This window comes from Archocentrus centrarchus, chromosome 7, assembly GCF_007364275.1.
Source record: "Archocentrus centrarchus isolate MPI-CPG fArcCen1 chromosome 7, fArcCen1, whole genome shotgun sequence".
NCBI lineage: Eukaryota > Metazoa > Chordata > Actinopteri > Cichliformes > Cichlidae > Archocentrus > Archocentrus centrarchus.
Window position 1 is genome coordinate 7,708,229 of NC_044352.1, and position 27,380 is coordinate 7,735,608.

The following is a 27,380-nucleotide window of genomic DNA, read 5'->3' on the forward strand; positions in this document are numbered from 1 at the left end:
CAAACCAAGAAAACAAAAACGAAAAAGAAATGCCAAAAACGAGCCACAACACAAAACAACCTCCAAACAGGAGACGAAAGGCTAAGAATGAGTCAGAACTCAAAACAATCTCCAAACGGGAGACGCCACCTGTCCTGCCAGAGGAAAAGAAACACACCAAACACACTGGCAGCTAAAGCAAAAAACACAATCCTCCAAAACCCTGGAGCACATCTGTGGTCAGCCCACAGACAAGTCACTCTCCACCACTGTAGTAATACAGCATCTGCCCAAGCAAACGAAGTTGTGCAGACTGCTCTTGACATCACTCTCGTCTCTCTCCGGCGCCGCCTCCTATCCCGCCTCCTATCCCGCCTCCTTATATCCTGTGTCCTTAATTAGAAGGAGACGAGAGAGACAGAGAGAGAGACCGCAGAGCAATCCCACCCACACAGCAATAATAATGATAATGCGGCACGCAGCCGTAACAGCTTCATTTAAACACCACAGCCTACCTGAGTATTGTTGCTCTTTATAACCACAATGTACCCATCTTGCATTGGCTGCTTAACGCACCATGTCACAAAGCTCAGATCATCTCAAACTGGTTTCTTAAACATGACGGTGAGTTCACTGTACTCAAATGGTCTCCACAGTCACCAGATCTCAAACCAATAGAGCACCTTTGGGATGTGGTAGAATCAGTGATTTGCATCATGGATGTGCAGCTGACAAATCTGCAGCAACCGTGTGATGCTATCATGTCAATATGGACTAAAATCTCTGAGGAATGTTTCCAGCACCCCGTTGAATCTGCGGAGGCACTTCTGTTTTGAAGTAAAGTGAATGCTAATGTGCCAGTAATGGTCTGAGAATGAAAACTAGAATTTGTAAGTTATGAAGTTACTCTAAGACATTATGAAACTTCAAATAGAAAACAAAACAAAGCCAAACAAAACAATGCACAAAGTACATTTTCTGTTCACAAAAAGAGTTTCAAAGTAACAAGGCACTCTTTCTGGTTAAACTATTTACATTTCTTTGCACTGCTGCATGAATTTAGTGGGCAGCAAAAGTCTAATTGTAAATAAGCATTTTTCAGCATAATTTCAGTAACACAAAGACCCACAAATCATGCCAACACCACTTCTATCAGGGGATGAAGGCCGCATCTCTGGAAACTTTGGTTTTCTGCTGTCTTCTGTGCACATTGCAGTATTTATATGGTTGGTTTTGTTTTCTGTATTTGCACATTTCCCCCAAAATGCTCAATTCAATTATATTTACTTCATTTGCTTGTGAACTCCGTATATGTTATTGGGGTTAAAGTAAGTGAGATTTAGGTTTGGATAAAAATACTGACCCAGAAAGACCATCAAGGGAAATGGTAAAAACACCACCGTTTCCCTTGAGCAGTGATCAAATATGAGGTCAAGAAGCTGTGCTTTCAACATGGTGTCATCTGTAATTAGAGCAAAGAAGCTTTTGGTAATGACATGTTGCGTTTTCTTTCTTGGTCTCTTTGAGGCTGTTTAACACTGATGCACTTTTGTAAGCACGGGTCACAAGATTTTTAAACAGCAAAGACACCGATTTCCCAGAACAATGCTGACCTTTGAGCACCACATCAGGATTCTCTTTTTCTTTAATCTATTATCTGGCAGAAAATCCTTTACTTGAGGAAGAGTATCACTAAATGAACAGACTTTTTGAAAGCACAAACAAAAGTTTTGGTAAGACTTGTGGAACCAATCAAACACAGGTGAAAGTAATGAGGGTGGGGCAGGCAATCGCAAAGGAGGGAAAAACAAAAGTAGGACGTAAAACCACAAACCTTCAAAGTAAAACAAGAACTAATCAAAAGGCAAATAACTGAGACTGAGACATGAAGTCCAACGCTAAACATGATTACACAGAAAGGGGAACACGGGAGGCAACAAAAAGTAGAAACACAAAGAAACAGAAACACCGAGTTCAAACCACAACAAATATGTATATATAACTTTGTATATTACAAGCTCACTATTAGTTTTCATGTTAAATCAGTGGAGCAAAACATTTTGCTCATTTTGCTCTAAAATACAACCCCATTGTGGAAAATATAAATAAAAACAGAATTCAATGATTTACAAATCTCATAAACCTGTTTTATTCACAATAGAACAGAGAACATGTATTCAGTGTTTAAACAGGTATTCTACTATTTCATGAACAACATTGGCTCATTTTGAATTTGATGGCAGTTACACAGCTCATAAAAGTTTGACCGTGGCCATGTTTACTTCTATGTAGCATCCCCTCTTCTTTTAACAGCAGTCCGTAAATGTCCGGGAACTGAGGAGAGCAGGATTTTGGCTTATTCAGGTAACTTCAGGGTTAACCCTGGGTTTTCTGTTGTGTACTCAGAGCAGGATAGGTTCCAGATTGGAGATCAACAGGTGTGAAATCACTGACCACAAACCAATCAGTTCTCCAGAAAAACAGCATCACTTGGACCTGTGCTGACAGAGTAGGAGGGTCTAAGGTTTTTCAGTATCTAAAATGTTCATTATCCCTGATGAGTATCAGTGATAAATATTGATTTGCATTTTATTTATTTATTTATTTTTTTGCTGTTGGCAGCAATTTTATCAAATGTGATCCCAAAACAGGACTCGCTGAGCTCATTTGTACACAGACTAAGCCTGAATTCTGTTTTTATATCTAATCTTTACTTTTAAACCCTTAAACAGCACCGAGTCTGCAGCTGAGAGAATTAAAAACTAAAACTGTCAGGGGCAGGTTATGTTCACAGTTTCAGTTTTAAATCGCCTGGAAGTGATTTCACTCATTGTTTTATTTATAGTACGTCAAAAGCACAATATAGATTCTCTGCTGGGGGAATATGTTTCATATGCGTAGCTTGTTAAGCCATACTTTACTAAAACTATGTGTTGCATTGTCACAGGCATGTGTGTGTCTTGATTTGGTGATTTAGGAAATCTAAATATTGTTATACTTTTCTAATCTGCTGCTAAGTCTCTTTTACATTGTTGGAATTGCAACTATGTTGAACTCGCTTTGCAGTACGGAGCTCAGCTGCTGGAATTTTTGGAGTGGAATGTTATCCGATTCCTGTTTGATATGATATGGTACAGGATTCTAGCTGCTCAACCATCCTGGGTCTTCTTTGTTGTATTTTCCATTTCTTGATGCACTACATGTTTTCACTTGGTGAAAGGTCTAGACTGCAGGCAAGCCAGTTCAGCACCTGGACTCTTCTTCTACAACGCCATGCTGTTGTAACAGATGCAGTATGTGGTTTAGTGTTGTCTTGCTGAAATTTGCAAGGCCTTCCCTGAAAAGGGCATCGTCTGGGTGGGAGCATATGTTACTCTAAAACAGGGATCCTCAAATCCAGGACTCGAGGGCCAGTGTCCTGCAACTTTTAGATGTCTCTGCTTCAACACACCTGAGTCAAATATAGAAGTCATTAGCAGGACTCTGGAGAACTTGACTGCATACTGAGGAGGTCCTCAAGGCCTGGATTTGAGGATCCCTGCTCTAAAACCTGTATGTGTCTTTCAGCACTGATGGTGCCTTTACAGATGTGAAAGCTGCCAATTCCATAGACACTAATGAACCTCCGTACAATCGGAGCAAGCTTTCAAACTCAGCGCTGATAACAAAGTGGCTGGTCCCTCTCCTCTTCAGTCCAGAGGACATTCTATTGAGAATAAAATATGGGTTTACGAGATTTGAAAAAAATTGCATTATGATTTTATTTACAGTTTACACAGCATTGTGACTTTTTTTTGGAATCGTCTTATACAATCTATGAATGACATGGCATAAAATGGAAATCCTCAAATAAATAACATAGAAATTGGCCATTTTCTTCTCTTTGCTTAATTCCAGACTGTTTACAGTGCAGTGTGTCCTGAGCTATGTAGCATTTCTCTGTTTATAAATCAGCCCCGAGTGCCCTCTTATCAGCATTAATCCACTTATATTAGTCACCTTCACATGCTCAGGTTACTTCTCCAGAGGGGATATCTTCATCCATCCATCGCACACTGAGTTCTGTTCATGTTTAAAAGTGAATGCCTTTGTTCTCCTCCACACCTCCATTAGCTTAACATTTCATATCTGAGCATTTCCCCACACTTGTATACCACATAGATGGGAAGGGTGATTTTTTTCAGCTATTTTTTTTTTTTAAGCTTTTTTAGCTTAGTGTCTATCAGCTCCTAGTTATTTAACATGCTTGGCTCCCTTTTATAGCACAAGCATGTAAAATGGCACCAAAGATGATCTATTTCTCAGCAAAAATAGCAGTCAGAAAAATGATATATATCTGTTCAGCATGGTTGTGCTTCTTTTATTTCGCTGACATCCCCTGTGGCTGTCTTAACATCATCATTACTCTCAACCAAGAAGATAATTCATTGCCTGCAGCTCGCTCTTGTAATCAGTTATACGAGGAAGAGGAAAAGAAGTACATGCTTCCTCTTTTGCCTGCATTGACTTACTGCACATGCTTTAGAACTCTCATACAAATTGCTGCTCCATCAGTGCCTCAACATGGTAGACAACTCTGTGAGTGATATATGTCAATAATCTACTGTAGCAGCAAGATGCTGGGCTCTGTGATTTAGCCCATGAGGACTGAGGTCCTAAGATGTGTGTGTGTTGTTTCAGATGTTGCGTCAGGGTCTAGAGTTGTGTCATGACCCTCCTTACTCTGAGCCAGATGGGGAACTGGGAATTCCTTCTCTCATCTCACGTCTGCCTCACAGATTTTCTTGCAGTCCGCTGGGGCCGACTCTGCTGCAGTCCTGTGCACTTATAAAAAGAAAGCTTGGAAGGATTGATACTGACATTGCCCTGCCATCAGTTATCTGAACCAATCAGAGCCACACTAAAGCAGAAAATGAATGCCCACAGTGATGGGTGCCAAGACAAAGCAGGGACATTGTGCCCCACCTAGACAAACGCCCTTGTTATGACAACTCATTACGAGGGCGCAGCGGAGACTCTTTGGATCGGCAGGCACATATTTACATATTAACTCCACTGCACTTCAGATGCTTAGGCTCTTATTCATCATGCAGTACTGTCAGAAACACATTCACTCTACAGCAGCACCACAATCCTGAGGAAATCAGAATCCTAAATGAATCATTTAACAATAAAATGGATCAAAATCAAAAATCAAAGAGTTCACAATTAAAATAAGCAATAAAAACAAGACATATACCCTGAAAAACTGTGTGAATAATATAAAAGGTGAAATTAAAAAAAACTGCGGAGGAGGCATGAAACAGATTTACTATAAAAAAACTTTCTGTAAAGGTAGGTTTTGATAAGGAGCAGCGCTGAGATTGCTATCACCAGTTCCTCTGCTGCAGGGCTCGAACAGAAAATGTGCATTTTCTTTTGTAACGAGGTGGGATGTGGGAACAGTTAGGATGAAGAAGTGCAATAAGTTCTGCAAGATGCTCAGAATAACCTACCTGCCAAGGATCTGGTTTAAGGGCAAATGGTGGTTGCACCAAAATATTCAGTTGTATTAATCCTTTTTTTTTGGAGGGTGTGGGCTACACTGATGTTTAAAGAGTGACTAAATACCAGATTGAGAAGCTGCACTGCATTCTCTGCACTGTTTAGGTATGGTCAGAAATACAGGACATTGTGCCACCATTGTTGGGTCTAACCACACCCAACAGCGGTGGCACAATGTCCTGTATTGCACCTGCACATGATTTCCCACAAACACTACAGCACAACGTATAAGATCCCAATGTTGTAGTACCAGATCCCACAGGACATCTCTGGAGGTCCCATATCCATTAGTTAGGGCTGTTTTGGCAGCAGAAAGGGATCTACACGATACCATTAAGATGGTTTTAATGTTGTGGCTTACTGGAATATAAATCAAATATAACCAGCAAATAACCTGAGACTGGGTCAGTGCTTACGCCTGCACTTAGTATGGTATGGTTTACAGCAGGGGTCACCAACCTTTTTGAAACTGAGAGCTACTTCATGGGTACTGAGTCATACAAAGGGCACCAGTTTGACACGCTCTTCTGAAATAACAAATTTACTCAGTTTGCCTTTAGTTATACATTATCAATAATGATTAATGATACTCATCTATGAGAAGACACTGATCATGTTAATGGTTTCTCCCAATAATTAGCAATGAAAACAAGGTGGGAAACATATCAATATTCAGCACTTTATCTCTTTTAATCTCAGTAATTGTCACATTTTTAGATAATCACTTACATCACTACATTTCATAGGAAAAATGTCCAATTTTCACTAGCCATTCACAAACATTTTTTTAGCAAATCATGAACTATGTTGCACCATGTTTCAAAAAGTTATTATGTAATGTTAAAGAAAAATCAACGTACATATTTTTAAATAAATCTTGTCACATTTTGAACTCATGACCAAATCTGCTGCATTTTTAACAAAATTATAACTTATATGTCATGAACACACTTTTAAATTGAACACAATTCCTCAATATTTTAATTAAACTTTGCCATGACACTGCCATGTTGCCACTAACATCTGGCATTGGTTTCTTTATTAGTGAGAAGACTGGCATTGCATGCTGTTCACCAGTGCACTGTAATCTGGTGTGTAACTTGAAACTGCAACTGTGAGTGCATCTTTCAGATGTGCATCAGTGAGGCATGTTCTGTGTTTGTTCTTGATGAAGTTCATGTCAGAAAACGCTGATTCACAGAGATAGGTTGAACCAAACAGGCTGGCAACCTTCATAGCTGCTGTGCATACACCACTGTACTTCTCTGTGTCAACAAGGGACCAAAAGTTTGGTGCAGTCTGGTAAACTTTGAGGTGTAGGTCATTTTGCAATGTTATGATTTCCATCTCCACCTGTCCAGCATCCAAGTTGAATGTTGCACTTAGTTTCTCAGCAAAGTATGTTGTGTCCACATTCATGAAAGGATTGGAAATGAATGACACACATGGCTCAAGCTGATCAAGATCACAAAACCTATTCTCAAACTCTTGCCCAAGTCTGTTTATGACTTCACAGTACTTTTCTGCAACTTTGTCAAATGTGTCAGATGCAGAAGCATTGTTTTTCAGCACCAACTGCACAGAGGGAAAGTGCAGCACTTTTTTTCTCTGTAAATCCACAGAGAAAATGTTCATCTTGGCTTTAAATGCATTTAAAGCACTTATCATATCAACAACAGTTTTACCTTTGCCTTGCAGCTCGCAGTTCAAGACGTTTAGTTTCCCAGTAATGTCCGTCAAAAATGCAAGGTCAAGGGTCCACTCTGTGTCTTCTAGCAGTGAGACGTCTTCGCCTTTGGACTGCATGAACTCTTTGATTTCACCCAAAAGTGACAAAAAACGAAATAAAACTCGTCCTCTGCTGAGCCATCGGATTTCTGTGTGTAGCAGCAGTTCACCATATTCAGCTGACATCTCCTCCAATAGCACCTTGAAAATCCTGTGCTACGGTCGCCCCACAAATGAGACACACGCAGGTTTCTTTCACAACCGTAAAAAAGAACTCCTTCTCCCATTCCTCGTTAAAGTGATAAGTTTTCTTTCTTTTTTCAGCCATATTTTTGGGGAAAGAAACTGCACTCAGCGCCCATCTTCGCTGTGTCCGCTAGCCTACGTTCCATTAGCACTGGTTTTGTCATGCGCACAATACTGACCATTGAATTAGAACTAGAGTAAGTCAGAGTTCACCCTAACTTTTCTAAACGTCATGTATAATGAGGATATTTTTAAGATACTGTCATTTTTAAAGCTATATAAATGCAAGTGTGATTATAAAAAAGAATAGCAACAGAATAAAAATTTTTTTAGACACAGCTCACTAGTGAGTTGTGCTATTTTTAGAACGGGCCTGCGGGCGACTCATGTGGTCCTTGCGGGCGACCAGGTGCCCGCGGGCACCGTGTTGGTGAGCCCTGGTTTACAGCCTCTAGAGTAAAGAATTAAATTGGGTAAGTAGGTATCATTAAAATATAGAATATTAAATATAGACAATATAAATTATTAAATTATTTTCTTGCTTGCTCCTCAGATGGTTCAAAACATAATTATACAGACACAAAGTGTGGCCCACATTTCATCCAGACTGGCTTCTTTGCATTGGCTCCCAACTTGTTTTAGATGTGACTTTAAGATAAAATTTTTTTTTTCGAGCCATTGCACGGGTTGGTGCCTCCTTAAGTTTTGAATCTTGTAACCTTGCACATTCCCGCAAGATCACTGAGGTCCACAGGGCAGGTGCTCCAAGGTTCAAATTAAAAGAGGAGCAGACCTTTGCAATAGCTGCTCTTAGCAGTGCTTGAACCCCAGTTCAAGGTTTATTTTTGCTCTTTGGCCTTTTAAACAGTCTAAGTTTCATCATTTGTTGTTTTAATAGATCCTATCCTGATTGTGTACTTTTTCTTTTTTTTTTGCTATGCCCCTCATGACAGAGTATATATTTACTCCAAAAAAGTGAACTTAGATCTTTAAATATAAGCTTCAGTCCCAGAACAGAAATGCTGGGACTGAATCGTGGCTATATTTCAGTATTGATCTGCACACCACTGGTGTGTATTTGGCACCATTTAGTGACAAAGAACAAACAAACAAAAATCAATTAAGTCTGATTAAAGTCTGAGCTTTAATATTTGCCCTTTAATTATCACATTGTAATTAGGCAGATTAATGTGATTTGCAAGAATAGGTGGGTATTAACTGGACTTAACCTCACTGGCCTGTCAAAGTTATATTTGGCCTTTAATTATGCTGTTCCCAGAAGGCCATATTCGGTAATTTTATATCCAGGACATGCATTTAAAATGCTTAATTTAATCAAAATTAGGTTGCTTATGTCTGAGATGTCATGTCCCACTTATAAAAATGTTAATTACAGCACCCTCACTCTTTACGTGTGCTCCCTGCACAGGAGGTGTTTGGGACAGCATTTCTTTTTCATCTGACAGTCCCGGCTCATACGCTCAGCTACACACTGGCATTTTTTTGGCTAACACTCATCAGCAGTCTACCTTTAGCTGAGGCATCACTATCCCATCAATGCTCCAGCACAGGCCTGTCCAGCCGCTGTCAGCTGATTGTCATGCTGTATGCTTCTTCTAAGCCAATCTGTTGTGCATTGTTAATGTTTAAAGGATAGTGTACTGAGTGCTGTTTGCAGCAGCTACATTATAAGAAACTGGATGATGTGGCTGAGGATGCATTGGTTTCTTTGATGCTAGACACCCTTTATTGGTTGTTCAGCTTAAACATGTTTGATTTGGTTTTTATTTTCTGAAGAAATTAAAAAACAGGGGAGTAAGTCAAAATCAGAGTAATCCTCTTAGCAGGATGTGCTGAGTCTGTCATGGTCCCTGGGTCTTGAGTTTTTGAGTGTTGTGATTTTGTGATGAAATGATTATTGTTCTAGTTTATTTTCCTTGCCTTTTGACATTATGATTTCTAGGGCTTCTGAGTTTTTCTTTATTTCTCATGTTGTTTGTTCCCTGGTGATCCAGTCCACCCTAGTCTTGTTTTTGTCTCTACATTTTATCCTTATCGCCAGTTGTGTGAAGTCAGTTGTGTCTCAGTGTCTGTTTGCCTTCCTGTCCTGATGTCAGATTCATGTGTCTTAATCTTGGGCTCTGTGTTTGCCACTTCCTGTTTTATTTTGGTGTGCTTTTGGTCCTTGTGTGGTGTGTTTAGTTTTACTTCCTGTGTTTCTCTCCCAGCTGCGTGCCCCTTGTGTATATAGTTTAGTTTTGGATACTGTGCATAGTTCAGCTGCTTGAAGGACTTTTGCATGTTGCCTGAGAGCCTCAGTGACAAAGCCACTAAAAGTTTATATCTGTCTGTCGAGTCCTGCATTTTGGGTCCTAACTCTGCCTGCCACACCACCCTGACAGATTCAATATTTACTAAAGTTGATCCCTAATGCAATTAGAGCAATTTTTCTCACCCATTCTACAGCAGGTGGATTAAAAATGTCTGTGTGTAGAAAGAGAAAAATATGACCTCCAACAAATAGAATATGAATAGAAGACCAATGGAAATCATCCATAATGTGAAAAGGAAAGCATTGTGAAATGTTATGCCCTAAGCTGCCACCAACACTGTTACAAATCACTCTTATATTGACTCAGCAGATACTCAGTAGTATTGACTAGTTTTCAGTTCAGTTTCCTAATGCGTGTCATGAAAAGAAAAATATTGATTTGAAACATGAATCAGTCTTTCACATTAAATGCAGATGTTTTGTTGACCGTGTATTGACTCAGACATCCTGCCAACAGACTTTTTACCTCTATATCACCCGACTTTATTTTAATTGTATGAAATAACCACAGCGTGTTAGGTATGTGCCAGCACCACAGATACGATGCCAATAGAAAACAAGGCCCTAATCACATAGGCCTAAAAACCAGCTGGTAACCCCCCTGGCAACTGCTGGTGACTATGGAAAAGTGTGTATTCCATGACCATATGGCGAATGGTTGCTTGAGGTTTCTGGCAGTTGCTGGCATGATTGCTAGCATGGCTGCAAACAGGTGTACAGTGCTACACTGAAAACCACCTTGCTATTGCTGTGGTCACTAGCAGATTGCCACAGTTGCCACTAGTTTGCATGAAAGACAGCAACTTGTCTGCAAACACTCTCCAACTGCTCACCAAGCAGCAACATAAATCATAAACAGACTGTTTACCTTCAAAGTAAAAGTTGCACCTTTTGAAACATGTTAGTTGCAGAGATAAGTTTTACTTTGAAGGAGAGCAGTCCACCACTCAGCTGGTAGCTGGCAAATATTTACAGACAAGTCAGTGTTTTCCATGCAAACTACAGGCAACTGTGGCAACCTGCTAGTGACCAGTGCAATAAAAATCTGTTTTTTTGGTTGTTGTACCCTCTTTGTAATCAAGTTCACCTAGTGACAGCCAGCAATTTTCAGCAAACACTCTGTACACCTGAGTAACTGAGGCCTAATGGGCTGAACATGGTTCTTTACTGGCAGTGCATTGACAGCCTGTAGTCTACCTGTAGAGAACATCTGTTGCCACATGGAGGCAGTGTTCAAAATATGTGGTAAAACTGGTCTGTGGGCTACTCTTGCTTATGTTGCTGTTGATTCTTCAGCCAGCTGTGGAGAAGAGTCAGTTAAAACATAAAGAGAGCTGAAGTGAATCCATGTGTTGAAAATAATAAAGTGTCCACTGCAGCCACTGTTTGTGCCAAGGGGGTGGAAGTAATTTTAATATTTTACCCTGCGCTTTATCTGGTGAGGCGACTGTGGTTGCGATTTGGTGCTGGTTGGTTTTATTGGTGAATGTTGCATGTTTTTATTTTTACCTTTTTTATTGAATGCTTTTATTTTGAAAATAGTTGTTTTACATCCTTCTTATGTCTCCCCAGTTAACAAAATGAACTGCACCTCATCAGCACACCTGTTTTAAAAGGAGACAGCAGGTCAGCACAACAGCGTACAGCATAGCACAACAATGAGACAGCGGAGGCCTTGTGGTAGCACTGGTAGAGGTTGAGAAACAACTGGCATTAAGAGTGAGACAACCATTTTTACATGTTTGCCATGCACTTTATACTTTCATCAACAGTTTGGTGAAGTTTAAGCAAGTAGTAGTATTTGCTTTGCAGTTGTGGAGCTTTGAGATTAGGGTCACAGTTACACCAGTGCTGCACTTTCTACATTCATATACGTGCACCTGCTTAGATCCAAGTCTGTTTAGTTATCTCTGCGCAGACATCTGCTTACCCTCCAGTTTGTGTAGTGTCAGACACCACACTACACAGGTACAGACTACACAGACATCTTCCAAGCAGGCTAGAAATAGTATAAGAACTATTTCCCTGAGGTGTCCGCAGCTGTCTGTGTGTGCATCAGCAAGGAAGTATAATCCCTTCGTAAGCCGCTTTCATGCACGAACTCTGGACAGTGTCAAGAGAATCAAGTTGGGATATTGTCCACAGCTGCCCTTTCCCACGTGACGCATAACATCCACTGACTTACTCTGAATTCACCAGACAGTCAACTGCCCTATTCTCACATGGGCTCAGTCAGAGACAGAAACTTTGTACTAGGGAGCTGGCAGATTAAAGACTGTTTAATACCCAGTCCAACTGCATCTGACATTTGCATTCTCACATACAGCCCGCTGGGTGATGCTTAGAAAAGTTCAGAGATGCAGCGTGTATGTGAAAATGGCTTTTTTGTGGTGTCATAAATAGGTGAACCTGAAGTTAACATGCCCCTAACAGGTTTAATTTAAACATGAAACTTTAGGCTGCCAGTCTTCATGGGAGTAACATCTTTAAATCTGAAGATTAAATATGAATCAAAGATGAGCCAACATGCTGCACTACCATTCAGGAGTTTTAAAGCACTCTGCAGCAACATTTCTGAGTAATGCATTATGGATTAGCCGCTGTAACAGTTAGCAAAGAAACCCTTTCCCTTGATAGCGCTGCGCTGTTCATGTTATCCAGAACATATTATCTTGAATGCTTGCCAACTGCATCGCACATGTGCGCAGTGCCTCAGTGCAATTAATTTCTATTTATTTTGTTGTGCAGCCAGTCGGTTTAAAGGTGCTCCTGCAGTGGGAGCCTCTGGTGGTGGTGTCATCCCCTGCGGACCACAGGCTTTCGAGGAACTAATGCTAATCTAGATAGAGGGAAGGGAAGATTGGGGGCTGCACTTTTTACCCCATCCCTCCTCCTCCTCCTCTTCTTCTCTCTCTCTCTCTCTGTTGAAGATTGTACTGATTGTGCTGCAATATGTCGCATGACCATGATCACAACTGCAGACTGGGGTGTAATTTCAACCATGCTTATTAAATCAATGGCGTGTGCCTCTTGAAGCAGTGTGTGGATGTACATGTGTTCATCACAGCAGCTTACCGCAGGATCTCTTGACACAGAACAAAGGATGGGGCTTGCATGTGTTGCTCATAAAAAAAAAAAGTCCCTTTTGATCCTTCATAGCACATTTGCCTAATTTCATTCTATGTAGGAATAAAACAACTCTCTGAATTTGTTATCTGGACATCTATTCAAAGAAAAGCTTTGATATTTATGAGGATACCCTCATCAATATTCATGCACCTAAAGTTATGCATGTGTACTTTTTTTGCTGCATTGCCTGTGTTTTTAGAGAGCAAATAACTGCTTCGTTATTATGTTTCTGGTTTGTTTTTCCCCTTCACTGCACGTTTGTCTCCACAATGTTTTCCACCAGAGAAATTCAAGTGGCTTAAGGGTGTTTTAGCACAACAGGATTGAAGTGAGAGGCTATTGAGCTTGTTTGACTGTTCGCTGGGCTGAGTGAAGGACCTGCCCCTAGACATTTGCACTACAGTATCCTGCTGACTTGCTTGCTTGCTCACACTGCCATAGAAACAGGGTTCCTGAGTGCAGTGGAGGCTCATTCTGTTCAGGAGCAAGCAAGGGAGTGGATCGGGAGAGAGTGAGAGGGAGGGGAAAAAAAGGAGGCAAAAGAGAAAGAGAAAAGTGAGAGAGAAAGAGGGGAAGATAGTAAAGGACCAAGGAAAGGGAAAAGTGAGAGACACTGTCACTGGTGAGTACAAAGCTGTCACAGCAGATTGAATCAGTGGTTCAAATCTGATGCGTTGAGCGCCTTTTTTTCCCTTCTTTGTTTGTTTCTGATGAATGCTTGGATTCAGTGCTGCTGAGGTTCTGTGAAACAGGTTGCAGCTTGCCAGCTTGTGTGGGGATGCGAGAGTGTAGCACTCGCAGTGCTTCACACTCAGTTGCAGGCACAGATGCAGAGCAGCAGTGGCTTTTCATTTGTTAATCAGTCTTTAATACTGTTTGTCGGTAAACTGCACTGTATTTACTTTTGAATAATGCATGCTGATATGAAACTACTTCTCTTCATTTGGCAGCCTTTCTAACTATATCATACTCTTCTCTATCATTTATGAAGCACCATGTTAATATTTGATTAGAGTGGATGTCTGCAGCTGCACTTTCCGCCTCTATCTTACGCACCCCTGCCCATTATCTTGCTGGCTGAACTAGGGTGAAATTATTGTGATATCGATTTGTCCTTTCCATGGCTTTTATTAATAATTGAACAGCTGAACTAATGCTTTGTGTTCATCGCCTCACCTGTATAGTAGAGGTGAGGAGAGTTACTCAACTGCATAGCGTAAAATATTAAGTTGGGTCACTGCTTTCTGTGTGTGTGTGTGTGTGTGTGTGTGTGTGTGTGTGTGTGTGTGTGTGTGTGTGTGTGTGTGTGTGTGTGTGTGTGTGTGTGTGTGTGTGTGTGCGTGTGTGTGTGTGTGTGAGAGTGCATGTCTTCTATTTGCGTCTCGGTCTGCTTCTGTGTTCACACGCTTATGTCACTTTTGTTCTCTCCTCCTCGCTCTTGCTGGGTTTGATCAACGTGCATCATGACACTTTGATGAAGCGCCAGAGCTGTGGGGCTAATAGAGGAGAGATACAGCAGGATAGCCTGCGCCTCATGTCAGCCTGAGTAAGAGAAAATTGTGTTATTCTGATCAGTGTCTGCCATGTTGTCACTTGGGATTTAAAGTACTTCATATGTGATAAGCTTACATTCCTGCCTTGACTTTATTGGAAAGTATGTAAGGAAATATCTGCTACAGAAATGTACAACTTGTTATATTGAGCTGCGCTTTAATCCTCTTTATGTTTATCTCTGCGGTCGGCTTGGATCTCCTGCCTCCTTTCACCTGTTCCTACGGTGCAGTTTTATATTTTTCTCTCCCTCCAGCAGCAGCAGCAGCAGCTTTGGGAGGCTAAATCAAACAAATTCAGCCAGACTTATCAGTGTTCTGCTGGTTCCTGCCATGACTGGACCCTGGTGGCCTTCCTAGCAGGCTATGCATGTGTGTGTGTGTGTGTGTTTATGGATGTGCAGGTAATACATGGTTACAAAGATTGTCTGTGTGTGTGTGTGTGTGTGTGTGTGCGCTCTGAGCAGCGGTGACATGATAGTGTGTGATGAGGATAGCCGCAGGGGTCGTTTGTGTTTCTTTGTGAGCAGATTCAGGGATTCTGGCATTTTGTCGTCTTTCCTCCCTCCTGTGACATGTTTTATGACTTCTTGTTAAAATGTCACTCACCAAGGCTGCACTGTAAAATGTCCCTTTGCGGGAGCTTAGTGTGCGAACAATAGTGCAGGGTGGTGTGATAAACCCGCTAAAGCACACAGCTGGGAGTATGCGCCTGCAGGATGGGTGAGATAATGCTGAGCTCTGTGATGTCCCCCTCCAGGCACAATTTGTTTCAATGCAATATAAAACTGGGCAGCATTTTGACAGCCATGCAGTGGGAATCAATACCCCTAACGTCCATGAGAGGAAACAATATTCCTCTTGTAAACAAGAGGACACGCTATGCTGAAAATGATTGTACTTGCTTAGTGGAAGCACAAGAAGGTAATGTTAAATAAACCACCCTGGAGAGAGAAGAAGAATCCGGCACTCATGAGGTGGCCTAATGTTGTACTTCTGAGAAAAGCCTCTTTTGAAATGAAAGCAGCTGTTCGGCATAGAGGGACGGGTTCACATCGCAGGGGCCATTTGGGTGTATTATCTGCAGCCACAGAATCTCTTACCAAATTTCTTACCTTACAACTTCTCCTGGGAGACTCTTTGCCTCCAGCTCACAGGACTGACTGAAAATGTCAGACTGCCTTAGCTGAAATACTCGCAATATTTGTGGAGTAGCACCCACAAGATAAGAAATAACAAATCCATCAAGGTTTTTTTTAGCCCGAGTCCTGATGTGAAACCCTATCTGTTGCTTTAACACAACAGTAACACCAACTAAACCTTGATTTATAGTCCTTGTTGAATCCCTATAGAGCCTGCCCTGTACTGGGTAACACTGTTGCTTGGCTTCATACTTGTGCACTGGTATTTCTGCACGGCAAGAGAGCTGATAATTTCTTGGAGTTGGAGCTAATAAATACTTAACACGTAGTTGAAATGTAGGAATGAGGCAGTACTTCAGAAATGATTGATCGAATGATTGAAAACACTGGAAGATTACAGATACAGTTGCAACATTTTGCTTAATGAGGCATCGTTCCCGTGCTTGTCGATAGAGGCTGCTGCTTCATGATATGTTACTGCCAAGCAGACCACTCACAGCTGTTGCGACCTGTGCCAACATCCCTTTCTGGGAAAGTGCCGTAAAACAAATCCAACTGAAATCTGATACCTTGTCACAAGGTCTTGATTAAAAAATATTGAATTTAAGTGGCGACTGTGACTCCTGAAATTGATGCGCTTTAGAGAAGATGTGGTGAAGATGTGTGCATATTCGCATTCACAGCCTGTAGTTTTCACTCTCATATACAGTAATTTTACTGCTGAGCCCAGGTAGAGACACAATCCAGTACTGTTAGTTTGTGTTGAACAAAACACAGTAAAGACAGGATTGCATATTTTTTTGTTCTGATACAGTTCATTCAAAATAAGCCCAGTGGGCTTGCCATCTGCTATCATCTTGTTTGTGACCTTTTTGATTTGGTGTAAATAAAGTTCTGTGCATCATGCTGGCAAGTAAAATGTATTTAATCTGCACAGCCTCTCCAGTGAGGAGCACACACCATCTTCCCTCACAGCGAAAAGAGGAAAAAGAGTCAGGACAGGGTTAATGAACATCACGGAGCAGAGACTAATACGAGGTGACAGCCCTTCAACCTTTCAGCCCTGCAGACTCTCCCTTAGTTAAAGTATAAATGTGTTAATTATCTTTTTTATTTGATCATTTTTTTTCTTGTTAAATTAGATTTCACTGACAATTTTGTGCCACCTAAACATTAAGGTGATTGCCTTCTTCAGGCAATATTTACTAAATTTATCGGTTAAAATCTAAGCTCCTAACTTGACATTTCGCTGCATTTGAACAAAATGTTTCGAGCACCCACAAAAAGCTATGTTCAACGAAAAACGGTGACTAAAATTGGTATAGCAGAATTTTGTCCCTCTTTGCAACCTTTCCCATGAATCATCACATGAAGCTTCATCTTTCATCGTGCAATCCACAGGAGGGCTCTTGACCCAAAAGCAGCAAAACCTCCCCACTGTAAAATTACTCTGTAGAGCATAGAATGGTAAGTTTATTAGAAAACCTACCACAGATTAACTGAAAGTTTAACTAATTAGTTTTTCCAGCTTTCTAGAAAGAAGCTAAAGATATGAGAAGCACATTTGGTCTAATTCAAAATGCTATGAAACCTCATACGATAGCATTTTCATAAACCTCTCGACATTATATTGATTAAATTTAGCCAGAATTACGCTTTCCAGTGATCAAATAAATATAAATATCATGAAGTCCAAGGAAGTCATGGCTGGCAGTGAGGGTAAAAGCCTTTATTTCATTAGGGCTCAGACACAGCCGAGTTCTTACTGGAACTCAGCTGTATACCAAACCTTTGATCACAACCTGATGCTGCTGTTGGAACGCTGACCTCTTCCCCAAACACCACCAGCAAAGATGAGATCAAAACGCCCTGAAGGCACTGTTTGGCTCTGTTTTTGTTCGGTGTAAAGAATATAAATTTAGGTTTCTCCAAACAGTCAACCCAAAACATCAATATGTTTCTGCGTTGGCGGTAGCATCCCAGAATGTGTTACAGGAGAGAAAAGTGGAGCTCAACATTAAAAAACTTAAACAGTAATAGTCTTTGCATACAGCACAAACAGCTCCTGAGCTGTGTCTGCATTGCAGTCAGTTATTAATAAAGATATGATTAATCAATGCACATATAGAGATGAGAAATGAGTGGTTTTATGTAGCTGCTTTGCTGAGCAGCGCTTGAGTCCCTTTTAGCCCAATAATGCTCTCCTTATGATGAAATGTATTTACTCACCATTTTTCTCATTATCAGCTGAGCTGTAATGCATCATGAGGCTAGCTGCCTTTGAGCACGTGGCTTCCAAATGTCAGGCCACGGTCGATTCAACAGCGTCAGAGTGATGGACGCATCATTTCCTCATGCTGACTCGCTGTTTGCCTCCATCATTTAGGACACCAAGGCTAAGGTCAGGTCAACCTAAGGTCCTGCCCCCCTAAGAAATGTGATGTGGCATCAATTTTTACTAAATGAAGGTGTGAATTTATACGTCCTTAACAAGTGCACTTGGGGTGCATGTGAGAAATTAAATGTGAAAATGTGTTTGTGCTGACACCTACTGGAGTTAAAGTTGGCTTTAAATATTTTTACTACCTGTGGATTTATTTTGTTGAAACATTAGTGTCACAGTTGAGATTAAAAAAAAAATGAAGGTAAAGAGAGAAGACCCATGTAATTGCATAGTAAACACACACTGCAGGTGTGATCCCATTGAAAGTTGGCTTCTAGCTACATTTTGATTTTCATGCAAGATTAATTTAATGAGATATTGCAGACAGGTCACAAATGAAATTCAATATAAAGACTCAGTTTCCCAGATGTGGATTTTTTTTTTTTTTTTTTGATGGAGCTCCTCATTTATGTATTTGCCTAGGTCTGATCCATGTTCAGAAACTGAAAGTGTCTTACTAAGGTGAACCACCCTCTGCCAGCAGTACAGCTTCAGTGAACCTTGGCATTGATTCTCTGCCATTCTCTCCCACAGGTGTTCAGTTAGGTTGCCATCTGATGACTGCAAAGATCATAGCATATGATTTATATTGTTTTAATGTTGAACCATCATGTCTATTGATTGGAGCATTTTCATCCTCAATGAGACCCCACCATCAGAACAGCAAAGTTTCATCATAGGATGAAGGTGATGAGTCAGAATGACTTTGCATTGTTCCCTCTGAGGGGACAAGTGTACCCAAACCATGCCATGTATAATAGTCACTGTTACAGTCACTGTTACCATTACTGTCCACGATCCAGATTTTCCCTTTAAATCCCAGACTTCATTAACAAACTGTTAACGAACAGTGTCAGTGGCATAGAGCTTAACACTCTTGAAAGCCGATAAAATTATTTCCCCCCAAAAATGAAAAAAATGAAGGATGCATCAACCAGCAAATAATTAGAAAACTGCATAACATTTAGAATTAATGTTCTTTATTTGATTTGTACAAAACTTGAACCTGTGATGTGTTCAGGCCAAATGCACAGTGAAGTTTTAGCATGGCACTAGTACATACAAAGTGTCAGCCAAGAGATAAACTTGCACCGGACAATTTAAATAAAGTTGATCATATAGGGGGAAATATTTTTTGATCACCTGCTCACTTACAAAGAAAGGAACAGTATCTAATTTTTATGGTAGTTTCATTTTAATGGAGAGAGACTGAATGTCAACCAAAAATCCAGAAAAAAACATGTTACACAAAAGCTATATAATTATTTGCATGTCACTGAGTGAAACTGATCCCTTTCAAACCTGCCAGAATTCGGGCTCCCACAGATTGGCTGGGTGCCCATGTGGCACACAGATTACAATCAATGAATCAATTAGAGATACTGCTGAGCTCAACTCATTATGTTTAGAAAGCACACCTGTCCCCCATTCCAACCTCTGTACCACCATGGGCAAACCTAAAGTGCTGTCAAAGAACATCAGGGGCAAGACTGTAGACCTGCACAAGGCTGGAATGGGCTACAGAACCATCAGCAGGAAGCCTGGTGAGGAGGTGACTGTCTTTTTTTCCTGGGCCTTTGACCCAGTATTTTGAGTTTATTCTTGGTCCTTAGGACATCATAAGAACAACTCTTAACTATGTTCTTATAATAATATTTTGGATTATATGCTGGAGTTTAGTTTCTTTTTAGGCTATTTTGGTCCTTGAGTTCCAGTTATTCTACCTCCCATATGTCCTGTTGTTAAGTCCTCATTTCTGTTTGGTGTTTACTCTTCCTGTTTTATTTTGGATTCAAGGATTCTTTCTCTTTGCTGGTCTTGTGTGCGTTGTGTTCAGTGTTGCTTCCCCTTGTCTCATTAGTTAGATTCTGTTCACCTGTGTCTTATTTTCTCCAGCTGCGTCTTCTCTCCCTGATTACCTTCTGTGTGTATTTAAGCCCTCAGTGCTGCACTCATGCTATGTGCTCCCTTGTTTTTCCTTTTGTCTCCAAGTTTGTGCATTTCTGGCTCCGGTCCTACCTTATTTTTGTATTTTTTTTTTTTGAAAAGGCTTCAGCAATGAAGCAGGTTTTTTTAAGTTGAAGTCCTGTCTCCCAGGTCCTGCATTTGGGTCCACGCTTTACTGGCCACACATATGACAGATGACCGAGAGAACTGTTGGTGTGATCATTTGGAAATGGAAGAAATGTAAAATGACCATCAATTGTCCTTAGTCAGGAGCTCCATGCAAGATCTTGCCTCACTGTTTGAGGATGCGCAAGAGGAGCTTGTTAATGATCTGAAGGCAGTTGGGACCACAGTCACCAAGAACACCATTGGTACCACATTACACCATAATGGATTGAAATCTTGCAGCACTCAAGAAGGCACATGTGCAGGCCCATCTTAAGTTTACCAGTGAATATCTAAATGAATGAAAGCATACTTTCTCCCAAGCCTTATCTGAATCACTTGAGCTCTTTGGCATCAGCTCGATCTGCCATGTTTGGGGGAAGAGAAATGCTGTGTATGACCCAAAGAACACCATCCCCACAGTCAAGCACCGAGGTGGAAACATTATGTTTTGGGGCTGTTTATGTGCTAAGGGCATAAGATGACTTCACTGCGTCGAGGGGCCAATGGATGAGGCCACGTACTGTAAAATCTGGGACAAGAGCCTCCTTCCCTCAGCCGGAACAGTGAAGATGGGTCTTTCAGCATGATAATGACCCAAAATATATTGCAAAGGCGATAAAGGAGTGGCTAAAGAAGCACATTAAGGTCATGGAGCGGCCAGCCAGCAAACTTACAAATTCAGCATGGGATCAAATAATTACGTCCTCCTCTGTATGCATGAGCACAAGGTGAAATTATTTTCACTTTGGACAAAAATGTGTTATTGCTGTCATTTGTGGGCAGCCAAAGTTTCAACTTCATTTTTATATAGAAATGGAACTGGAAAAGAGCATACAAAATCTTAGGGCTTCTTTATATGTACTGAAAATGTGTTAGTTAGCTGCTTAATTATATGGTGGTCCGAAAAAACAGCAGCAGATGTATTTGAACAAGAAATCCGAGGCTAAACTTTGCTTCGATTTTGGTCTGAACAACACTGCAGATGCTGGTTGGGGGATTCTGTCACCTTAGTACAAAGCCAGCTAAACCAAGATAACAGTGGCTGTAACTCAATGTTAACCAAAACACTCTATAAAGTAAGTAAAGTATCCAAGTTCAGTAAATATGAAGCTGCAGCCATGTAGCTTTTTGCAGCTTAAAGACTAGAAACAAATGGACTGAGCTAGCTTAGGTAAGTGCAAAATGATAACCTTTTTCCAAAATTCCATCAATTCCTTATTAAAATCTACTAGCAGCAATAACCATAACAACAAACAGCACTTAATACCATCTCATCTACACATATACTTCTTCACATTTCTGCGGCCTTTTAAACAAACCCTATTAAAACATCCGCTGCACTCCGCCTCCGGTAAACACGTTTTAATAGGCTCTTGAGAACGTGCCAAAACATTAGTATTTCCATTATGTTTCTCCCACATATTTTCTCTAAACCTAATCAGAAACATTAAGAAGCCATAGAGTCTTCCCACTGCTTCACATCAGTCACACCCTCTCCTCACATGACAGGAAAGCTGCAAGTCTCATTTATTCATCATGATTAACAACGTAATATTTCAGGGCAATGAAGCAGTTCGAGTGGAGCAAAAGCTTTCACCGTGAAATACCAAACACTTATAACTTGTGTCTGTAATGGAGGTAGCACATCCATTTAAAATCCCTGGTGATGAAAATTACTGAGACTGAAAATGAGCTTTAGCCAGTTTTTCCGGGCCAGAATGCAACCTGTTATTGCTATAACTCTGGAAATTTAAACTTCCATAGAGTGGCACATGGGAAGCATCGGCCAGATCGATAAAGCTCCTCCACCCTTGTAATATCATAAATTGCCACCCTTTATTTGATAGCATCGTGCAATCCACCTGCCCCACTGGTGTCGGGAGTTCTTGTATTTGTAGAGCTTAGAACTACAGCTGGTTTATGACATTGCTTTCCTCCACATCTCATATAAAAGAAATCATAACTTCATATTGGAAATAATATTTATAGCCCTCTGGTTGGTAAAAAATTCATTAGCTGCAGAGTGACAAGGCAAGTCCCTGAGACAAGGCTGTGGTGGATGATGGATCAGGCAGGTTGCACATGTATCACAGGTCAGGTGGCATGTTTCTGACTGACAAGGGCAATCATGAGGTGTCACAGTCAGGGTTCACCACACCTAAATGATGGGGAACAAATCCCTGCATGTCATTATACCGAGAACTGCCCACAGGAAGGAATAAAGCTGAACAAGTCAGGTTTATCCTGTGGAATTGCTTTTATATTGGAAGGTTCAGGATGATTTATATCAGTGCCAATGTTCAGTGTCAATATGGAAAATAATGTACCCATGTAGCCATTGCGGTGTTGTAACAGTGTCTCAAGAGCCTGATGCTAGCAGGTTTGTTTATATGAACACATAATTTACATACTCACCTCTGGCCGGACATTTTTCTTTTTCACATGGAAAAAAAAAAAGCTAATTTCCTGAACAAGATTTCTTCAGTCATTGTTGTCAAGCCATGGTGGCTCATTAAATGTGTTTTATAGCAGACACAATGAAAAACCAGCCACCATAGTGAAGGGGAGGAACTAGAGAGACCATTTTACTCAGTTCATTGAGACATTTACACATAGTTTTACTTTTACAAGTACCACAACTAGCTGGGCAACATACCTCCACACAGGTGACATCTCACCCGTCAAGATGATTTACAACCTCAGAATGATGTAGGTGGGTTTAAATGAAGTTAATGGGTGTGTAGGATGGCTAACACATCCAACTTTGATCCACAGAGAGGAGTTTGCAATCAGTGTTTTAGTTATTAGTCATAGTCATTATCTAACCTTACTGCAGTTTTCCTGTGCAGACAGTAATGAAAGGTAGCTTAATTACTGTACAGCAAAAATGTAATTACACCTACATTACAGCTTTGCAGAAAAGTTCACTGAAACATAATCTTTCTGAAAATATTGGACATATATAGGGGTCCATTACATTCTGATACATTTTAGAGTCAATGAGCCATTGCAGAGACAATGTCAGGTAAGCTAGCCACGAGTTGCTAGCGCTTCACTGATAACCTCACACATTACTTGTTGTGCATCCCGATTATTCCACAGCACGTTTTTCCCACCTGTTTTTTTAGTGTTTAATGTCCCTTTTCAAATTAATTTTGAACCTTAGTCTTGCAGTCTGGTTTTAAAAAAACAACAAAATAATCCCAAAATAATGTTTTTAAGAGGAGTTGCGCACACGCGCACACACACACACACACACACACACACACACACACACACACACACTGTACCTCCACAAATTGCCCAAACCAATTAGTGACTGCTAAGTATTGCATTATTGTGTTTTCAACACTGAAAAAGTGTGTGGCAGTCTGGTCACAATCATTTTGTTAATTAAATTAGTTGTCAAATGTCTTTGTATATTAAAAAAAAGACAAATTTAATTTATTTATTGCAATAATCTGATATTTCAGATTTTTTTATTGGATTTCTTGTCTACAGTAGGTGGAAACGCTGTCAGCATCTGTTTACCCTCAGTTCAGTGTTTACTGCAGCCAATTTTGACCCATGAGATTACATCACTGACTCGGATATGCTGGCTGGGTAGTTTAACTATGAAAAATAGCAACAAATCCCAAACCAGAAAGGAGCTGAAAATATAACAGTTTGTTTCTCTGAATTTTTGGTTCCCATATATCTGGTTCCTACTACTTTCAAAACATGTCTTGTTTTTAAAAAAAAAGTTTCTACCGTATTGTTTCAGCAAAAACTGGCAAAAAACCCCCCCGAAAAAACACTGAGAATCTATTGAGACAAATAAAATAAACAGCAATCTGTGAAAACAAGACCGATGATGATGTGCATCACGTTTATCATTAGCAAAAGAAAACTGAATGATGATGTTAAAAATGAAGGAAAGGACAAGCAAACTAATTACAAAATAAGATTTCATTTAATGACCTGAGTTAAGAACTCCTGTTTGCTGTTGTTCAAGCATCAATATGAGGCACACTGTATTCAGTTACTTCGCATAGCTGCGAGGATCCGTGTGGTGCTTTGCAGTTCTCTTATTCACACCAACAAAAATCTGTTCAGCCATTTCTCTCACAGTGCAAGAATCTTAAATATTCATTCACAAAATAAGGCAAACTTTAAAAACAGACAAGTTAATTTAATGAAGTAAATCAATGTTCATTTCTGGTTTGCCTCAGGAAAGTCATAGTGCAGTCTCTGTTGATGAGTAATGACTTGATTTGGCAGTGCGCACCTTATTATTTTTCATCTCCCACTTACTGTTTTTCTGTTTTTAATTTGATTGTTTTATTTTCTCTTAAACAGAAGAGATGCGAAGCCTGTGAAGCTCTGCACTCTAGTTCGGTATTTGCTCCGTGCAAGCGCCCTCCCCATGAGTAAAGGCAGCCTGGCACACTGAAAGCCATGTGACAGAGATAGGGGCTCCTGGTCAACAAGCAGGTTAATTGTGTGAGAGGACCAGATGTTAATACTGGACTGAACTCGACACAGAGGGCCTCGCGGGAAGCTTCCCCCGTGGCTTGTGATTGGCTGCGGAAAAAAGCAAATGATATTTGACCCTGCGGAGTATGTGCACAGGCCAAAATGTGTTGAATTCTGTAATGAGAAATATTTTGAGTTTCCTGGATAGATGATAACATTTTTTTTTTTTAAACTGTTCGGAGGAACTGAAGATGTGGAGGAGACGAGAGACTTCACTTTGATTAACTTCACACTTGTGGAGGAGATAACTGCTTTCTGAGTGGCTCTCCTGGGTGGATTATTGAGTGTGAGCGCTGGCATATTGTATGAACCCTCTGAAGTCCATTAGCAAACTCAAGTCATTACAAACTGAGGCAGCGGAAACTCAAGTGTAGAGAACTGACCTTTCAGATGAAAGAAATTCCTTTATAATGAGTTGATTTAAAAAAGATGACAAACTAGATCATCAAGTGTGACTCCGGTTAGGTAAAAATTGATTGATGGTGAAAGTTATGATGAAAAAAATTAACTTTTGAGACAAAAATTTAAAAAAAGAAAAGACTCCATTAAAATGAAACTACCATCCAGCTTTGTAATTCAATTTAAAATGTAACCAGACAGGATTGATGGCAATATAGCTTTTTTTGGCACAAATGGCAGGTTAGCATGTGAAGTTGTGGTGCCTAGAAAATAAAGAATCTTTCATGTTACTTCAGAATTACCATTATTGAGTCTAATGCAGTGGTGGATAATTGGAGTGAGTATTATTAGTGCTGTGTGCCACTTTTTCCCCCCTGAAATTTAAGTGACTTTGTTGAACTTGCCCACTGTGTCAGTTTTGTGTAGGGTGAGCAGGAACGAGGGCAGTAGGCGGGGCCTATTTTTAGGTGGTTTATGACTGAATGCAAAGCCACTTCACTTTCACTCTTCTAGCAATCGAGTGAATGTGAAGATGAGACACAGAAAAATCAGAGCTGAATTTGTGAACAGTAACATTTTGTACTCAGGTTTAAACAAAATAAGCTTGAAATTGTTTCAAATCACCAATCCTGGCAGGGCAACATAATTTCTAATTTTTCACAGTTGAAAGAAATGAATCAGTCTGATCATCTGATGATGCAGCGATAAGGCTTCAGTAAGGCTTTAGGCACAAACAGATGAGTTTAGAGAAAGACAACAATGAAGTGAAGTGTGTAGATGGAGACTCAAATGCAGGACACAAAGACCATTGACCAACAGGTCATTCACACAGGTGAAGGCAATCAGGACACTCAGAGGAAGACAGATAGGAAGCAAAACTAACACAGGTCACAAAAGAAAACAAACCTTCAAAGTCAAACAGGAAATAGCCAGAGGAGACTGAATCAGACATGAATACTAATATTTAACAAGGAAACACCCAAAGGAAACATAACAGGCACTGACAAAAAAAGATTAGCGAAGATATAGAGACGGGAACACTGGAGGAGAAACACAAACAGATGAGACAGAGGGAGGAACAGACAGGGAAACACTGTTCTATAATATATGCTGCCAATAGAACCAAAATAAAATGAAATTCATTACTAGAAAAACCAAAAGAGCAATCAAAGGCTCAAAGATGTCACAGGAAATAAAGCTCGCAATCGACTAAAGAAATCAAAACAGGAACCCAGAAATCGAACAAACAGAAATCAAAATTTCAGACACTTGGAGTAACAATAAAACCTCAACACATTCAAATATATTTGCAGAGAATTCAAAATGGAAAACCAACAAACATCCAAGGACGATGACAGACAGGTAATGGAACTCTCTTTGAAGCAAGAAATATTAAAATATCTATTTATAGAAGTTATCATGATGTGGTGGTGCTTAGTTTTCTCTCCTTCTACTGCGATCAGCCACAAATCTGTCAGTTACACTTTTCCCAAAATGTTTCTCTAAGGACAAACATCCATCAAACACTACATAATTACAATATTAGGGGTGTAACAGTGCTTCCAAACTGTTTGATACTCTAGGTGATGGCTTTCTTCTCCAGAGCTTTCTGCTGGGTTAGTCCTGTGATCCACGCAAGGCTGGATTTACGCTTCTGCATTAAATCTACACCACAGAAGTATAAATTAAGCTTTAGTGTCAGAAGTCTGCTTGACACACTCTGTCATGAAAAGAAAGAGGAGCAAGTTCAATCAAAAAAAAAAAAATTGGTCTGTTACAGTTAAATTACTCCTTAAACCTGGCAACGTTCTGTCTTTATTGTTTTTTGCAGTCTGGATCAGTGCACATGATTTTAATCAGCCTTCGTGCAGGGCTTCTCTGCTCACTCTTTGAGTCACCTGACAGACACCTTACAGAGATCTCAGACTGATCTCAGACTGAACGTAAACACAGAGCTCAAAGTTTATTTAGATGGCACGGCATGCCGCGAATGATTTAAGAAGAAAGTAAGTTAGTGCTACTTTGTGCAGTTCTAAAGTTAAACCTCCCAGCGTGTGACAGAACTGCCGTCTGTCACCGGTGTGGCAGAGATATGCAGAAGGTGTCCTCTTCACAACGTGACACATCGTTAGCAGAAGCATTGGACACAGATAGAAAACGGTACTCATTTTAAAAAGCGATTGTCAAGCGGTGGATCCCATTTGTGTTTTGCATGTTGTTTCACTTTTTCACTTGCTGATTTGTTTCTTTTTCCTCAC

At 40.3% G+C, this 27,380-nt stretch overlaps 1 protein-coding gene across 1 annotated transcript in view; it reads left to right on the forward strand.

The window, feature by feature from the left end:
- The window catches only part of syt6a (synaptotagmin VIa), an 82,318-nt gene that overhangs the window by 21,029 nt on the left and 33,909 nt on the right, over positions 1-27,380 (forward strand). Inside the window, exon 2 of the mRNA XM_030734100.1 lies at positions 13,515-13,580. Coding sequence (XP_030589960.1) covers positions 13,515-13,580 — 66 coding nt within the window. The remainder of the gene's footprint in view (positions 1-13,514; positions 13,581-27,380) is intronic.